The sequence below is a fragment of the Falco rusticolus genome, chromosome 7, assembly GCF_015220075.1.
Source record: "Falco rusticolus isolate bFalRus1 chromosome 7, bFalRus1.pri, whole genome shotgun sequence".
Classification (NCBI taxonomy): Eukaryota; Metazoa; Chordata; class Aves; order Falconiformes; family Falconidae; genus Falco; species Falco rusticolus.
Window position 1 is genome coordinate 1,012,421 of NC_051193.1, and position 14,553 is coordinate 1,026,973.

General features: G+C 54.7%; 1 protein-coding gene across 2 annotated transcripts; it reads right to left on the reverse strand.

The window, feature by feature from the left end:
• Window positions 1-2,729: 2,729 nt before the first annotated feature.
• Window positions 2,730-14,171, reverse strand: HEXA (hexosaminidase subunit alpha). Of its 2 annotated transcripts, XM_037394721.1 has the most exons (14): window positions 13,916-14,171; window positions 10,335-10,433; window positions 9,897-9,962; window positions 9,693-9,739; window positions 9,238-9,348; window positions 8,322-8,423; window positions 8,091-8,223; window positions 6,866-7,046; window positions 6,469-6,555; window positions 6,042-6,114; window positions 5,404-5,584; window positions 4,974-5,064; window positions 4,445-4,549; window positions 2,730-3,948 (listed from the first exon to the last, which is right to left on the reverse strand). In XM_037394721.1, exons 1-14 carry the CDS (start codon window positions 14,148-14,150, stop codon window positions 3,885-3,887), a joined length of 1,575 nt encoding a protein of 524 aa, XP_037250618.1. In that variant the 5' UTR covers window positions 14,151-14,171; the 3' UTR covers window positions 2,730-3,884. The 2 variants fall into 2 exon arrangements, with proteins under 2 accessions (XP_037250618.1, XP_037250619.1); XM_037394722.1 differs by lacking the exons at window positions 9,693-9,739; window positions 9,897-9,962; window positions 10,335-10,433; window positions 13,916-14,171 and adding an exon at window positions 9,512-9,641.
• Window positions 14,172-14,553: the final 382 nt, after the last annotated feature.

Sequence of the window (14,553 nt, forward strand, 5' to 3'; positions counted from 1 at the left end):
CCCACCCGCGCGCGCGGCCGCCAGCGGGCTGGTGACGTCAGCCTGCCGGCCCCGGCGAGACGCAAGGTATTAGCATAATGAGCGAACGGCAGCCAATCAGGAGGGGAGGCTGGCAGCGGCGCGGGGTGCCCCGGCTCCGCCCACTGCTGCCCCCTGCCGGGCTGGTCCCGAGCCCCGGCGCCCCCCTCGCCAGCCGCCCCCCGGCTGGGCCGCCCGAGGGGCTGAGCCGCCCCCTGCCCGCAGCTCTGCGGCCCTCGGTAGGTTCCAGAGTTAACAGCCCGCTCCGCCCCACCAGCCGCCGCCTCACAGCGGGACTTACACGCGCAGGGAAGGCTCCAAAGGGACAGTTCTGCCACCTCCTTGCATTTTTCGCCTCGAGGGGCCCCCCCGCCGCCCCGGCTGCCGCCGTGGGGCTGCCCGAAGGGGAGGGAGGGGCAGCGCTTCCCCCCTGCACCCCGAAAAATCTGTAATTACAGCAAGCGCAGTCGTTAATTACTCTAGAGCAGCAGCTGAGCTGGGGGTGCCTGGCTTCCCCAGTATGCTGCCGCGTGTGAGCAGTGGTTTGCAAGCATGTGTGAGCATGTGTGCAGTGTGCACAAGTGTGCAAGTGTATGTATGTATGTTTCAAGCATATGTATGTGTGTGCAAGCTTGTGCAAGTTATGCTAACACGTGCATGTTTGTGCAAGGGTGAACAAGCGTGCACACAAGCATGCACGTTCAGGTGTGTGCAAACGTTTGCATGTGCGTGCAAGTGTGAGTGTGTGCAAGCATGTGCATGTGCTACAAGTGTATGCATATGGTTGCAAGACTGCGCACGTGCGCAAGTACATGCAAGAGTGTGCACAAGCACATGCAGCTTCATGCCTGTGTTGCAAGCCTGTGCAATGGCATGTAAGCATGTGTGTTCATGCATGCATTTACATGTGTGTGCAGGCATGTGCATGAGTGCATGTGTTTGCAAGCGTGCATATGCACATGTGTACAAGCATGTGCACAGGTGCACATGTTTGCAAGCACCCATGCGCATGCAAGCAAGTGCACACAGCTGCAGGTAAGTGCCTGCAAGCATGTGCAAACCTATGCAAGTGTGTCCCAATAAAACCCACTGGACAGGGACGGTGCCCAGGGTGGGCACCCACGGGTGGGTTTTGGAGGTGTGGAGCATAATCCTGCCGAAATCCGGGGGTTTGGTGGCTGTTCTTCGCCGCCGCTTGGGTTTATTTTTAAACCCGTTGGCCCCGAGTGATTCACACGCTGCCTGTTCTCTGCTCCCCGGCAAGTTCCACACGACCAAAATAGATGTTCTGGAAGGAACGGGCCACACAGCGAGGCCGCGGCAGGGGAAAGCGGGGTGCTCCCTCCCCGCCAACGGGGATCCCAGCCTCTGTGAGGGTGACAGCGTCACCAAGCTGCCCCCGAGGCGGTGGTTTTGGGGAGATGCTGGTGCAGAGCCCCTGGAAGCGGAGCCCTGGGGCGATATAACCCGGATTGTAAATAGCAGGCTTCGGTGGAAGGTGCCGGGCTAGGGTGTCCCCCCCTGCCACCCCGCTGGCATTGGAGTATCTCAGGCCCTGCAGGCTCCTGCACCCAGCTGTTGGCACAAGGGAGCCCAGCAAGCCAGGGGACAGGCAGGGTGAGGACAGGGAGCTGCCATGTGACAGGGAAGAGACCCTCCGCATGCACAGAGCAGTGCCCTGGGAGCTGAGCACCCTACCGGGAGCAGAGCACCCTCCTCAGCGCCAAGCTCCCCCTTGCCCCAGCCTCACCGGCAGCTGCTCCCTGCAGCAACAAAAGCACCCAGCAAAGGTACTAATTTATGCTGCACTAGTGAGAAGAAAAGGGAAAAAAACAGCTTTAAAAAATAGGAGGTGTTAATAACCCCCTTCCTCTGTGCCTGCCACCCCATCTGAGCCCTAAGCGCTGCATCTGATCAGCAAATGATGGTATCCCGGCTGTCCTTGCCCTGGCACAGCTGCGGGAATGGCACAGCAGTGGCAGCCACGCAGAGGTGGAGCAAGTGGCTGGGCGTAGAGCACTGGAGGCCAGCAGCCTGGCCCCCAAGGTAAAGCTTCTGCCCCACAAGTACCTGAGGCACGTGCGCTGTAGAGCACCGCTTCCCAAAGCCAGCCCTAACTGGTGTCACAGGGACACTGCGGGGTATCAGCAGGGGCTTGGGTCGGAGCATGACATGTCCTCACAGGGGTGAGAAGCTTCTGATCAGCATTTGCTGGTGCCAGGTCTAGCGGGGAGGAAGGAGCATTAATTACACCAGGCTTTCGGAGCTCTTTAGGATTTGACAGCCTCTGACACCGCAGCAGAAGGAAGCACCATTTAGGTCTTTTGGGTTACTCAGTTTAAGACACTGGCCAGGACTGACTGGCAGGCGGCCGGGCACCCCCGGCTCCCTCCACTCAGCCCTAACTCCAGGACCAGGACAGCATTCATAACCAAAGCAACAGAGAAAAGGGGCACACGTTTCCCACACAGACTTGGAGGAATCAGAGCAGCATCTTCCCCCAGGAAACAGGGCACAGGAAGGCAGCCCTTCCCCTCCCATCCTGAGTAGGGGGAAAAAATATCCCTCTTTCCCCCAAATCTGGCTAAAATTCCCTGCTCCAGGGTGGTTGGGCTCCAGAGTCTTGCTCCCCCGCCCTTTAAGATACCACTTCAGAGGAGCAGTGTTTGGGTATCCTTTCACAGTAAAGAAATGCAAGACTTGACAATTTCTGAGTATTTTAAATTCAAAGTTAATTTGGTATTTTTGAATTAAAGCTCAATAGTAAAAGGTTTCCAGTCATAACAGCAGGTCTCACATTTAAGACCAAGACACTGCACAACAGTCCCTTCAGCCAGGGTTTCTCCCTGACAGACGCCCCACTTTGAGCTGAACACCGTGGCAGCCCCATCAAAGAAGACAAACCATGACTGTCCCAGCCCGCGGGACAGCAGCACTGCCAGTCTCTTCTCCAAGGAAAATACCACCCAAACCAAACTCTTCTGGATGTAGAAGACCTGGAGCTGAGCTCCCCACCTCAAGGACACAGAGCAGGAGCAGGACAGGTTGGCTGGCCAAATTCTGAGCAGAGGCGGCGGCTGATTGAAGAGCTCAGCAGTGACTCCGTAATATCCATGCACCACTCAGCAGGTTTGCAAGGTCTCCTTGGAGAGGCTTCAGCGTGTCGTCTTTTCAGGAGAAGCCAGAGGAGATGGCGGCAGCAGACAGGGTTTGGGGCAGCAGAGATGGTGGCTTGCAAGCAGACCTCCAGTCTGGACACAGGCAGAGAGAGGAGAGAGACAAGGACAGGAAGCAACACCACAGCATTGACCACTGCTGCACAGGCCACAGAAGAAAAAAAAAAGGTGGGGTGTCACCTGTTCTGGCACAAGCAGTGTCTTGTCCCACCACCAGTGCGGACAGTGGGAGGTCAAGGTGAAAAAAACTGGGGGACCCCACACCTTCTCATCACCTACTCTCTGCAGGGATGGAGTCTGTGACAGTAGCAGAGACTAAACACAGTTCATCCAGCTAGGCAGGCACCCAGCAAGCTCTGGAGCCACCAGGATGATGCTCCTCACTGGCACCTCTGGAGCAAGCCCTACCCATCTCCTGCTAACAATAACCCTCGCACAGTCTCCCAAGTCTCAGCTGAGCATGAAAATGCACCTTTTTCCTCTTTGAGGTAATTTATTTATAGATTTAAAGAAATAAAAATAGAAAAAGAGGTGAAGAGTGCACACTAAAGAAAAAAAGGTTCATTGCAACAAAGCAAGAGCAGAAGCCAGAGGTGGGAAGGGGGCCCTCTGCCAAGCCAGAAGCTTTTGAGAGAGAGGGGGATCACTCCTCCTGTGTGCACAATGACAGAGGGCAGCAGGACTCTCCCTTCAAAACCCAGGAAATTCATTTTCACAGTATCCAACGTAGAGAGGTTGTGCCTGGACACCACGCCTGGGAAAAGAGCAGAGAGATGGCATTACGCAGGGGGCACAAGCAGAGCCCATGGCCCAGGTTGGAGTGGTTAGAGGAGTGCAGGGTGGCCATCGGTGCCCCACTTCACATGTGACAGAGGGAGCGGCTTTCATCCTGCGCTTATACTTGGTTGTTTGCTCATATGTGGGAGCACAGGGTAAGAGCAGGTTTCCTGGGGAAACTGGTGCTGCAGGAGAGGTGGCAATAACTGACGGGTCCCCCTTCCTCAGCACGAAGTCCTTTTTGACAGAGCCACCAGCCCACGCCGGCAGCAGGGGCTCTCTTCCAGCACTGCACAAAGCTCTGCCCACACAGAGGCAGGAGGAAAGCTTGGGACTTTAAAGAACAAGGGTCATTTTGCACCAGGGAAAGCCCACTTCAGCCTCACTGCCCTCCCAAAGACTGAACCCCAGAGAGGGTGGCATTTGGCACTGTCCCCACAAGCCAGCACCCAGCTGCAAGGAGGGACGGTTACCCGAGAAGCTTGCAGCGGAAGTCGGCCAGCCGCACGTAGGCATCCTGCAGGTCTCTGACAGTCGCGTTACTCCACAGTCTCTCAGCTACGGCCCCAGCTCTTGGCCTTGAGGAACAAGGGACAGAAGCAGTGGGGTCAGGGAGGAGTCAAAACCTTCTCACACAAAGCCCTGAGCTCCCACCTTGCTGATCAACATCCCTCAGCACACAGAAGCGCATGGCTTCCGTGTATCAAAAGATCCGCTCCTAGACACATGTGGATCAGGAGTGGACCAGGGTGACAGGACAGTGACCAGCATTAAGACACATACTGGTTGCAGCATCAAGTTGTACAGGAGCACGTTACAGTCTTACAAATGCTCATTCAAGCCTCAGTGAAGCTGTTACTAGCACGGAGACACTGCCAGGGGACAGGGACAAGCACCATGCGCAGACCAAACCCACAGCATTTGGCACACGCTGCTCAGTGGCAAAGGGGCCCGAGCCCTGCCCCAGGTGACTCCAGCTAACTTCCCCATGGCTTCTCTTACCAGAGCCTGGGGGCCAGGTTGGTGACATCCACGTATTCACCCCACATGCATGCCTCTCCGCCGATCACCCGATCCTTCTGCTCAGGGCTACCTGCCAGAGGACACAGCATTCAGGCGATGAGGTGTTGTAAGACAGCAGGGTGACTTATTGCCCTGCCCAGAGAGATGCCTGTAACAGCAGTGAGCAGCTCAGCTACAGAGGATATAACCTGCCCGTCTGGAAGGCCCCGCTTCAAACCCTGGGCTAGGGGAGAGCAGAGTTGTCTTCTGCTGGCAGCAAGAGAACAGGACATAGCACAAACACCGAGGACACAGTTACTCAAGCACCTTCACACCAGCAGTGAGAACAGATTAGTAGGACAGCCAGCCCTGGTGCTACCTCCAAGTGGCAAGTGAGCTGCCATACGAGAAGGAGACAAAAGGAACACACCTCCAAATTTCAAGGGCTCCACCTGGTAGGCTGCCATCCAGTCCTGCCCATAAGAGATGCGGTTGAGATACCATGGTGCAGAGAGCAGAGCCCGGTAGCCAGCCTTGGTGACATTTGCCATCTCCTCCATGTATGGTTTGGGGTTCTCCTTCCACACATGGATGATGGTGTCTGGCCTCACCTGAAGACCACATGTGAACACCATGCACAGGATCAGTGCAGCAACAAGAGTACCACCTCCCCCCTGCAAGCACCTGCCCTGACCCATCCACTGTTCCCAACAAAGGGAAACTGAGGCAGACTTTGGCTTGACTTTTGAGCCACTTCCCATCTGGTTTGCAGAAGCAACAGAGGAAGGGACAAGTCCATTTGCAGAGTATCCCAGGCAGGGCTAAAACCTGCCTCTTGCAGGTGTACATACAAGGACCTGGAGGGCAGAGACCATTGACCACAGTCAAACCACCAGGAGGGCAGCTCACTGGCAGCACCATTTCAAGATCAAACCCAGTCCCATATCAGCATACACCCTACCAGCCCCAGCACAGCACCCCCAGAGCACACCAGTGTGGCTGGCTGGGATGCTGGCACTGTTTACTCCAGCACAGGCAACTGCATTAGGGAAAGCAGGCAGCTCTCACCTTCACTCCGTTGTCAAACACCTCCTGCCACACAATATAGCCTTTGCCGAGGGAAGAGATGATGTCCAGAAGCCTGGAGTGGAAGTAGTACTGAGTTTTGGGTTATCCTGACTACACTCCCTCTCTTTGCTGGCTGCAGCCAAAACAGCAGTACCAATATTCCCAACACCCACAGCAGGATGTGAAGGTACTTCTGAAGGGGAAGGGAGAAAACACAGCCCTTTATGGGGCTTGCTTCTCCTCAGCCTCGGGCTTTTTTGTGGTCAATCTCCCAATACAACGCAGCTAGGCTACTCCCTTTGGGGTCAGGGGGACATGCCCAAATGGGCATGCTCCTAAAAAGGAGGTCTGGTGTCCCCAGGACAGCAAAAGACATTTGTGTTGGTCACATACTGCAGCTGCAGGTCCAGGGTACAACAGTCCTTACCTCTGGATGTAGAACGACTCTAATTTTTTGTAATCTTCACCAAAGCCCATCTTCCTCATGAAGGCACGAATTTTTGGATTTGATTTCCTGTGTACCACAGAGAAGAGAATAAGAGCACTGCAGCCCGACCTCTGGAATAAGGCCAAGACATGGCCAAGTCCTTCCTCACATTGGTCCAAGGCTAGCCCAGGCATTCCAAGAGCTGTGGCTGGACCGGCACAGCAGCTTCCCACAACCAGCATCACCACAAGCACAGAAACCCTGGGCACTGACACACAGAGCCTGGGGGAGCAGGACACCAAAGACTTGCAGATGATCATGACTAAAAAGCAATGGGCTGAGACTCCAGTACCAGATACTTCTCCCCAGTTCCTATCCAGACGGATCTCAGACTCACCAGCATGTGAAGTCCACCTCATCGCCACCAAGGTGAAGAAAGAAGTCTGGGAACACAGTGCTGACCTCTTTAAACAAACTGGTCACAAACTGGTAGGTGCTGTTAAGGATGGGGTTGATGGGCCCATAGGTCCCAGAAGGATCCTTGTCCAAATAGCAGGGAGTCAGGAGGCCTGGAGCACCTGGGTCGTAACAAACACAGGACAGCAACGAAGGGGCTGAGCATGGCCATATCACCCTGTATAACCCCCTGGACCCTTCTCAGCATGGCCCAGGGCCTGCCAGGGGACAGAAGACACATGGCACACAAGGCATAAACAGCAGCAGAAAAATTATCTCTGGCTTAGCAAGCCTGACCTGCTGGGGAGGGATCAGTGTTCTGCATTCATCCTGTGCTCCCCCCATGCACATCCACTGCTGCCCCAACATGCACTACCAGGTGAGATCATCAGAGCTTGAGCCTTTTAGGCAGGACACCCCTTTTACCCCCCTGAGGACAGTACACACAGACACCAAATCCCAGAAGAACACTACGGTTTCCACCCTTCCCCTTGGTATCTCTCATCATGGGCCTCACTGCTTTTTTTGGCAGATTCCTACAGGAAACCACACAGAGCTGCGGGGAAGGGTAATGCTGACACAGTCCCCAGCATGCTCTCCCAGCTCCATGCACCTGCTGCAGATGGGGAAGCAGGGGCAGTCACAGTTTTGGCTCTAGCCACACACACAGGGTACACTCCAGTGCAGGCCATGGCATCTGGAGGCAGGGGAAGGAGAGAGAAAGACAAGGCAATGTTTCCCTGGAACTTCTTGCACTTCCAGACATGGAAGAGGAAGTACTTGCAGTCCTTGGAGCAGAGAGCAGCGTAACTTGGGCACAGCTGTGCAGAGCGAGGAAGCTTGGTCAGCTCTGCCCCCAGTTAAACCCAAGATCCTTGCAATACCCATGATGTTGGTTTTGGCAAAGCAGATGTTCCCCCAAAACAAATCACCCAGCTTGGACCCAAGAAGAGATGGAAATGTTTTCCCTTTGGATTTTGTTCCAGAAGTTGGATGACTGGGTCCTGCTTCCTCCAGACGATGGTTTGCTCCTCTGCAAAGCCAGCCCATGGGGCACAGCTGCTCACACCTGGTTTTTGGAATCCAGGTTACAGATCCCCTTCCTCCCCCCAGTACAGCTACAACTCTCCCGGCAGCAGCAGCAGCAGGCAGGGTCTGCTCCTCACCTGGACCCCAGGAGAGGGTGTGCCCAGGAGTGTCAAACTCTGCAATGACTCTGATGCCACGCATCCGGGCGTACTCGATCACTGTCTGCACATCACTGGCTGTGTACACGTGGGTCATGGCATTGAAGGCTCCCTGGGGAAACACAAGAAATCTCAGTGCCTCGCTCAGGTGTTGAAGGAGGGATCTGCTTGCCCTGGGCTGGGTGCTACATGGTGATCAGGGTGGGTTACCTGCTTGCTGAGCTCTGGGAAGGTCATACTCTCATAGGGGAATGACGGGTCGTCCACAATGTGCCAGTGAAACACGTTGAACTTGTTGTATGCCATGACATCCTGGGAAGGAACAGGAACAAAGATGAACATGCCCGTCCCTTCTGAAAGGTCACCCAGCTTGCCACAGAAAGGAGAGAAGGTCTCTGTTCTCTAAAAGGACTAGGCAGAGTCCCTAAATGCTCCCCAGGATTCAAGAGACACCTCTCTTCAAACTTTCCAGCACCACAGCAAGCTGCAAAGGGACAACAGTACTTCTGCTCACAATAAAATCCTTCTTCTCCCTATAACTGAGCCAATGGTGGAGACCTGGAAGTCTAATTCTGCCTAGGATGAACACAGAAACACCAGCAACCTTTGTCTAATGTGGCTGGGAAAAAGTCAGTGGTTTTCCTTGCCTCAGAAACAAGCCAGCCTCGGGAAGTAATCTGGATTGCAGGAATCCAAGCTACCTCAGGGTTTTCTTCCTTATCCTATTTACAAAGGGAGCTGAGAAATCACCTAAACAAGGCAGATGCAACTTACACTGAGTGCAAACACAGCCATGTGCACTGGGAAGGACCTACAGCACAGAAGCATTTTTCCATGATGCACATCTGTAAATTAAGAATTGAGGTTATGCTGTCATCCCACCCCAGCCTGCTGCTTCATCTAGGGACAAGCATTCTGTTTTTATTCAAAAAGCCTAGATTTAACAAGCTCTTCCTCAATGAAATGTAGATGCAGTGGCCTATGCATCAGACAGCTCCTAGGATCTGTGGAAAGGAGCAACACAAAAAACCCAAAAAGCCCTCCAGGCTACTCAAGGAGCCCTCAGCTGTCTCAGAGGAAGGGACATCCAACTACACCACTTAGTCTCCCAGCACAGGCCCCCTACCAGAGTTTCCAGGATGGCTCTCAGGGGTAGGTAGTGACGAGAGGTGTCCAGCAACAGTCCCCGGTGACGGAAGCGGGGAAAGTCCACGATTTCTGTTTTGTTGATGTAGTACTGCATGTAGAGAACAGGAGGAGGAAGTAAGGAGGGCTTCGGACAACACAGCCATTAGCAGGAGACAAACGGCCTCACCTTTGTCTGCAGGGCTGGCGGAACAAGGAGGGGTACCCCCACTGCCCAGAGCACAAGCTAGCTAGAAACTGCTGCAATGCTTTACCTGCTCAGAAGGCAGGGATCTGGCTGGATTCGTGAATTTCTACTTGGCCCTTGGCAAGGCTGTGCTGCGCTGCAGGTACCCCCCTCATCCTGAGCATCCCTGGCAATCCTCAGCCTGTCCCCATGGAGACAGGAGCATTATGGAGAGCTGACTGCCCCCAGGAGATGAGGCCAGGACTCACCGTGCCATTCTCATCTCTCCCAACAAGCTGGCTGAACGTTTCCAGGCCTGCAAGAAAACCACACACAGTCACTTTCTCAGCACAGATTCCCTCAAAGGAACAGAGCTCAATTAACAAATAAGTCTATAGAAAGAGGCGCAGAGAGACATCCCTATAGGCTTGAGGCAGGGAGAGCAGGAATGCCCCACAGAAAGCCCACCTCACCTCTGAGAGCTCCCCAGACAGCATCCGCAGAAAGCAGCAAGGACCCTTCTGAGACAGACAGCTTATCTGAAACACAGCATCAGAGGGGCCAGCACTGGCATTAAGTTCCACACTCCATCACACTCTGCTATGGGCCATGATAGCCCCAGCTATGGGGTTGCAGCAGCACCAGGCTGAGGCTTTGATATAGGACTGCACCCTGGGATCCCAGAGAACCAACTTTTGGGTTTCTTTCTGTTTTAAACCTCTTCCACTGCTTTATCAGCATTCTCAGGTAAGTCACTCCCTTCCTACCCCAGCTTCTCAGTAATAGCAAGAATTTCTGCTTTCCTAAAATTGGGGGTATGTGATGCACAATGCTATTTCCAAGTGACAGGCACAGAAACAGCTGCACTCCCACTCCAGTCACTGCCCCCTGCTCCCAACCTCAATACTCACAGCTCTCCTTGGAGTCCAGGCTGGGAAACCCATTGCAGCCCGGTGTGGCAACAAAGACAAGAAGCTGAGTACACGGTATCCCCCAGGGCAGCTCCTTCTCTGCAAAGGACACAGACCACGGACATCAACGCCATCCTGGCTCTTTCCCCTGATTCCAGTCCACTGCCATCCTCCCAACCCAGCTGGCAATGGAGGTGCAGGGGTATGCGGACTCTTTAAAAACACGTGGCAGAAATGGGCACCCCCTCCCTCACCCCTGAGCTGGCACAGGGGTGTTCAGCAGGGGCTTCTTTAAACACAGGCAACCAGAAGCACATGAGCTGATCCCAACCTTCAGCACAGAGGTCTACCAGGGAAGGCTTCGCAGTGAAAGCTTAAAGGAGCATACAAAAGAGGAGAGACATCAGAGTATGGTCCAGCAGCAGCCCCCAAGGCTTCCTGGACACCAGCCCCTGCTCTAAGCAACAGACAGGACTACTCAAATATTCTCTGGGGTAGGGTGAAAAGCTTCATGTTTCCAAACTCTCCCAGCACCGGGGAAAAAGCATGAACCCAAGAGCTCTGCTACTCTACCCATACTTCTTAGAAAGAGCAAAGAAACCCTGTAAAAAAAGGTGGAGAATAAATCCAAGCATACTACAGAGCTAGGCTGAGTTGAGGCCACCAAAAGGTCTTCCCAGCACTGAAAGGCTCCTGACCAACTTTACCTTCTGCAGAGCAGGTCCCCAGCACAATGGCTGGAAAAATAAAGCCAGTCATGTGCAGACCCCAAGCAGGAGCTCTGGCCAGGCCTCCCTATATGAAGGAGCACTTCCAAGGATGCAGAGGCCTGAGCTCTCATTGGAGTCATTCAACTCCAAAGAGAGGTGTCGAGCCTTTGCTGAGATGCATGGGTTTATTCACATCAGTCTCTGGCCAGGAGGAGCATGGGTTAGTGGGGTGGGGCCCTGCTAATCACAGCCAAGGTCCATGCCTACACCCCCACCAGTATTCCCAAGAACAGCCAATGCTTAATCTGGGCACCAGAAGATAAAAAGTTTGACTTTAAGTGAGCCCGGTCAGAAGCCGGGCACCAAGCAGACCATGGCACTGCTAGTGTTTGAGTGAAGTGCAGAGAGCCCACACTCCAAAGCTCAAAGGAGCCAGAGCCCCCAGATTTCTCCATGAAGGAATGGCGAAACCTCTGTGGAGAGAAGAGAAACGGCTTGAAGATAGCCCTCTGTTTTGAGCTTTCCTCTCCGTTACAGACGAGCTGGTAGCCAAGGCAACCTCGCAGATGTGTGAGCTGGCACGCCAGCACAGCAAGACCTGCTCCCTCTGCTTGGCAAGACAGCAGCTCACCAGGGCAGCCACTCTCAAGCCTGAAGACACGGAAAATATTCTGTTGAGAAGCCTTGACAGAACTGGTCCCACTACCATGCACCGCATTTAAACCCACACAGGGAAACATTGCCAAACCCAAACATGTCCTCTTTGGCCAAGGAGCAGGCAGGCACCACCACTATCACACCTAGAAGGCAATGCAGATGGGCCCAGCAGGGATCAGTGACCCATCAACCACAAAGGCTGAAGCTCATGGTTCCAGAGAGCACTGTGAAGGCACGTGTCAAGTTAATTACGGTCATGGACCCGAAGGTAAGGATGTTAACACAATCATAGCAGCAGCTTAGCAGCAGTAGGACATCAGGGATGGAATATCATGGCTTGAGTTCCACACAGGGTCCCAGACTCGTTTCACAGCTGCCCAGCTTAAGGACAAGAGACAAGGGGAAAGCAGCAAGGGAAATCCCTATTAGAGATAAGGAAAAAAGTCCTTCACCTTAAGGGTGGTCAAACACTTCAGCAAGGGCTCAGTTCTCTATCCCTGGCAATATCACAATTTCAGCTGGACACAGCCCTGAGAAGCTTGACCCAACTGCAAAGTTGGCTCCAGCTCCAGGTTTGACCCCATTTTGATCAGGGGCTTGACCAAAGACCCCCATGTATCCCTCCCAACTTAAGTCTGCTTTCACACTTGAAGTCCAGGATGAATGCAGTTTGGACATAATCTTGTTTACTTGTTAAAGTGACAGAGCAGCTTTCTGAAACAGAAAATGGTTTCTGCTATTTATTTTCTCTATTAATAGAAACTATTTCCTTCCATCCAGGGTTTCCATTGCCTGTTCTTACTAATCACCCATGTGAAAATAAAAAAAGGCAGGCAAAGAGGGGAAAAAAAAAGCCTTAATCATGCAGTTTGAGCGTCATAAAGCAGGTGTATGGAAAGCAAGGAGTATGAGTTCAAACTTGTGATCATACAAAGTTGTTCCAAGTGATTTGATGGTCAAAATTTCCCATCTGAGAACATGAAAATGTGAATAATTATACCAGCTGTTTCAACTTCAGTTCCTAGCAGCAAGAGAAACAAGAGGAGTCTTCTCATCTCCCAAATCAAGATTTATTTATATTGCTACTTGTAAGAGTTGGAGAAATAAAACAAGCCAAACTGTTCTCAGTATTTCAAACTTGCCTTTCTCAAAGCACAATGTGCTCAAGATGAAACAGAGTGGCTTCCAACGCCACCACCCTTCCCTGCTTTGATCAGCGGCGACTGAGTTCACACTGACATTTAAAACACTCAGAAGCAGAGTTACTAGCTCTTTTTGATGAATGAAGCATTTCACATTCCCCAGATATAGTGCTTCAGGCTGCTGCAGACCCACGCAGGCACTGAGCATTCATGCGTGCTGGCTCCCCAGCCTGTGCCTGCCCCTGCGAACGCAGCCAGGGAATCTCCTGCATTTCATCCCAAACATGCAAAGGGTGCCATCATGAAGAAGTCTGAGCACAAGAAACATTTACAACCTGGCCCAAATCATGCCCAGGCTCTCAAGGCTTTTGCCTTTCCTCTTCTTACCCAACAATTTCAGGATGAATCCAAGAGCTACCGCCTCTCTGCCAGAAAAGCCATGCTCCCCTGGATGCTTAGCAGCTCAGCTTTGGCAGAGACGCCATGGCACAAATGTGTACTCGGAAGAAACATGTATGAAGCAACAAGAGTCTCAAGGTAAAGCTTCACACTGGACACCAAGACCTGCTAGAAAAGGGAAGAGCCAAGACTTGTGGAAAACGGTGAAGCCGGAGCGATTGCAACGCCGGCCGCAGCTCTCCCTGCAGTGGCAAGACAAGTAGTAAAAGGAAGCACTGGGGAGCTGAAATGCGGTCTGGAAGAGATAAAAAATGAGACAGAAAGCGCAAACTCTTGACAGCAAGAGCCCAGCTCCTTGAAACAAAGGCAAGACAAGTAGTGCGCTCACTGTGCGAGCCAGGGCTGGATTTTACTTTCCCCCGCGTGTGCCAGGGCACGGCCCCAGGGCCACCGCGCCGCCCCGGCTGGCGGCCCCGCCGCGCCCCAGGCCGCAGCGCCCCCCGCGAAGGCTGCTGGCCCCGCAGGCCGCGCTCGGCCCCACAACAAACGAGGCCGGCTCTGGGGCTGGGCTTTCACAGTGAGGCCGCGGCCCAGCGGCTCCACCGCCCCGGCAGCGCCCCCGCGCGGGGAGACCGCGGAGCCCCCCGCCCCGCCAGCCCCCGCCCCGCCTCACCGGTCGGGCGGGCGGCGGCGAAGAGCAGCGCCCAGTACCGCTGGAAGGCCGCCTCCAGCACGGCGCAGCCCGGCCCCACGGCGGAGCCGGCGGCGTAGGCGAAGCGGAAGCGGCGGGGAGGCAGCAGGCAGCGGCCGCCACCCGCCGGGGTCCGCTCGGCCTGGGGTTGCGGCCACACGGCGGCCACCGGCTCCAGCAGCAGCAGGAGCAGCGGCAGCGCCCGCCCCGCCGCCATGTCGCGCCCCGCAGCTGGAGGGAGGGGGCGGCGCCGCCCGCCGCGGGAGGGACGCCCGCGAAATGGCAGCTCGGCCCCGCGGGGCCGGGCCGGGCCAGGGCCGGGCTAGGGCCGGGCTGCCGGGACCGCCTCCCCCGGGGCTGTCCGCCTCCCCCGGGGCTGTCCGCCTCCCCCGGGGCTGTCCGCCTCCCCCGGGGCTGCCCGCCGGCCGCTCCGGTCGAGCCACAAACGCCCTTGCACCCCCCCATGCGGCGGCGTCCCCCAGCCCCCCGCCCGCACCCCCAAGCCGCTGGGTGTGCCTTTACTTAGGCAAGTGCCTCTTCGTTTTTACATAAATCCACTAAACCCTCGGATTGCCCGTGGGGGGGTCATATCTTCCTCAGCCATCAAAATTTAAGAGTCC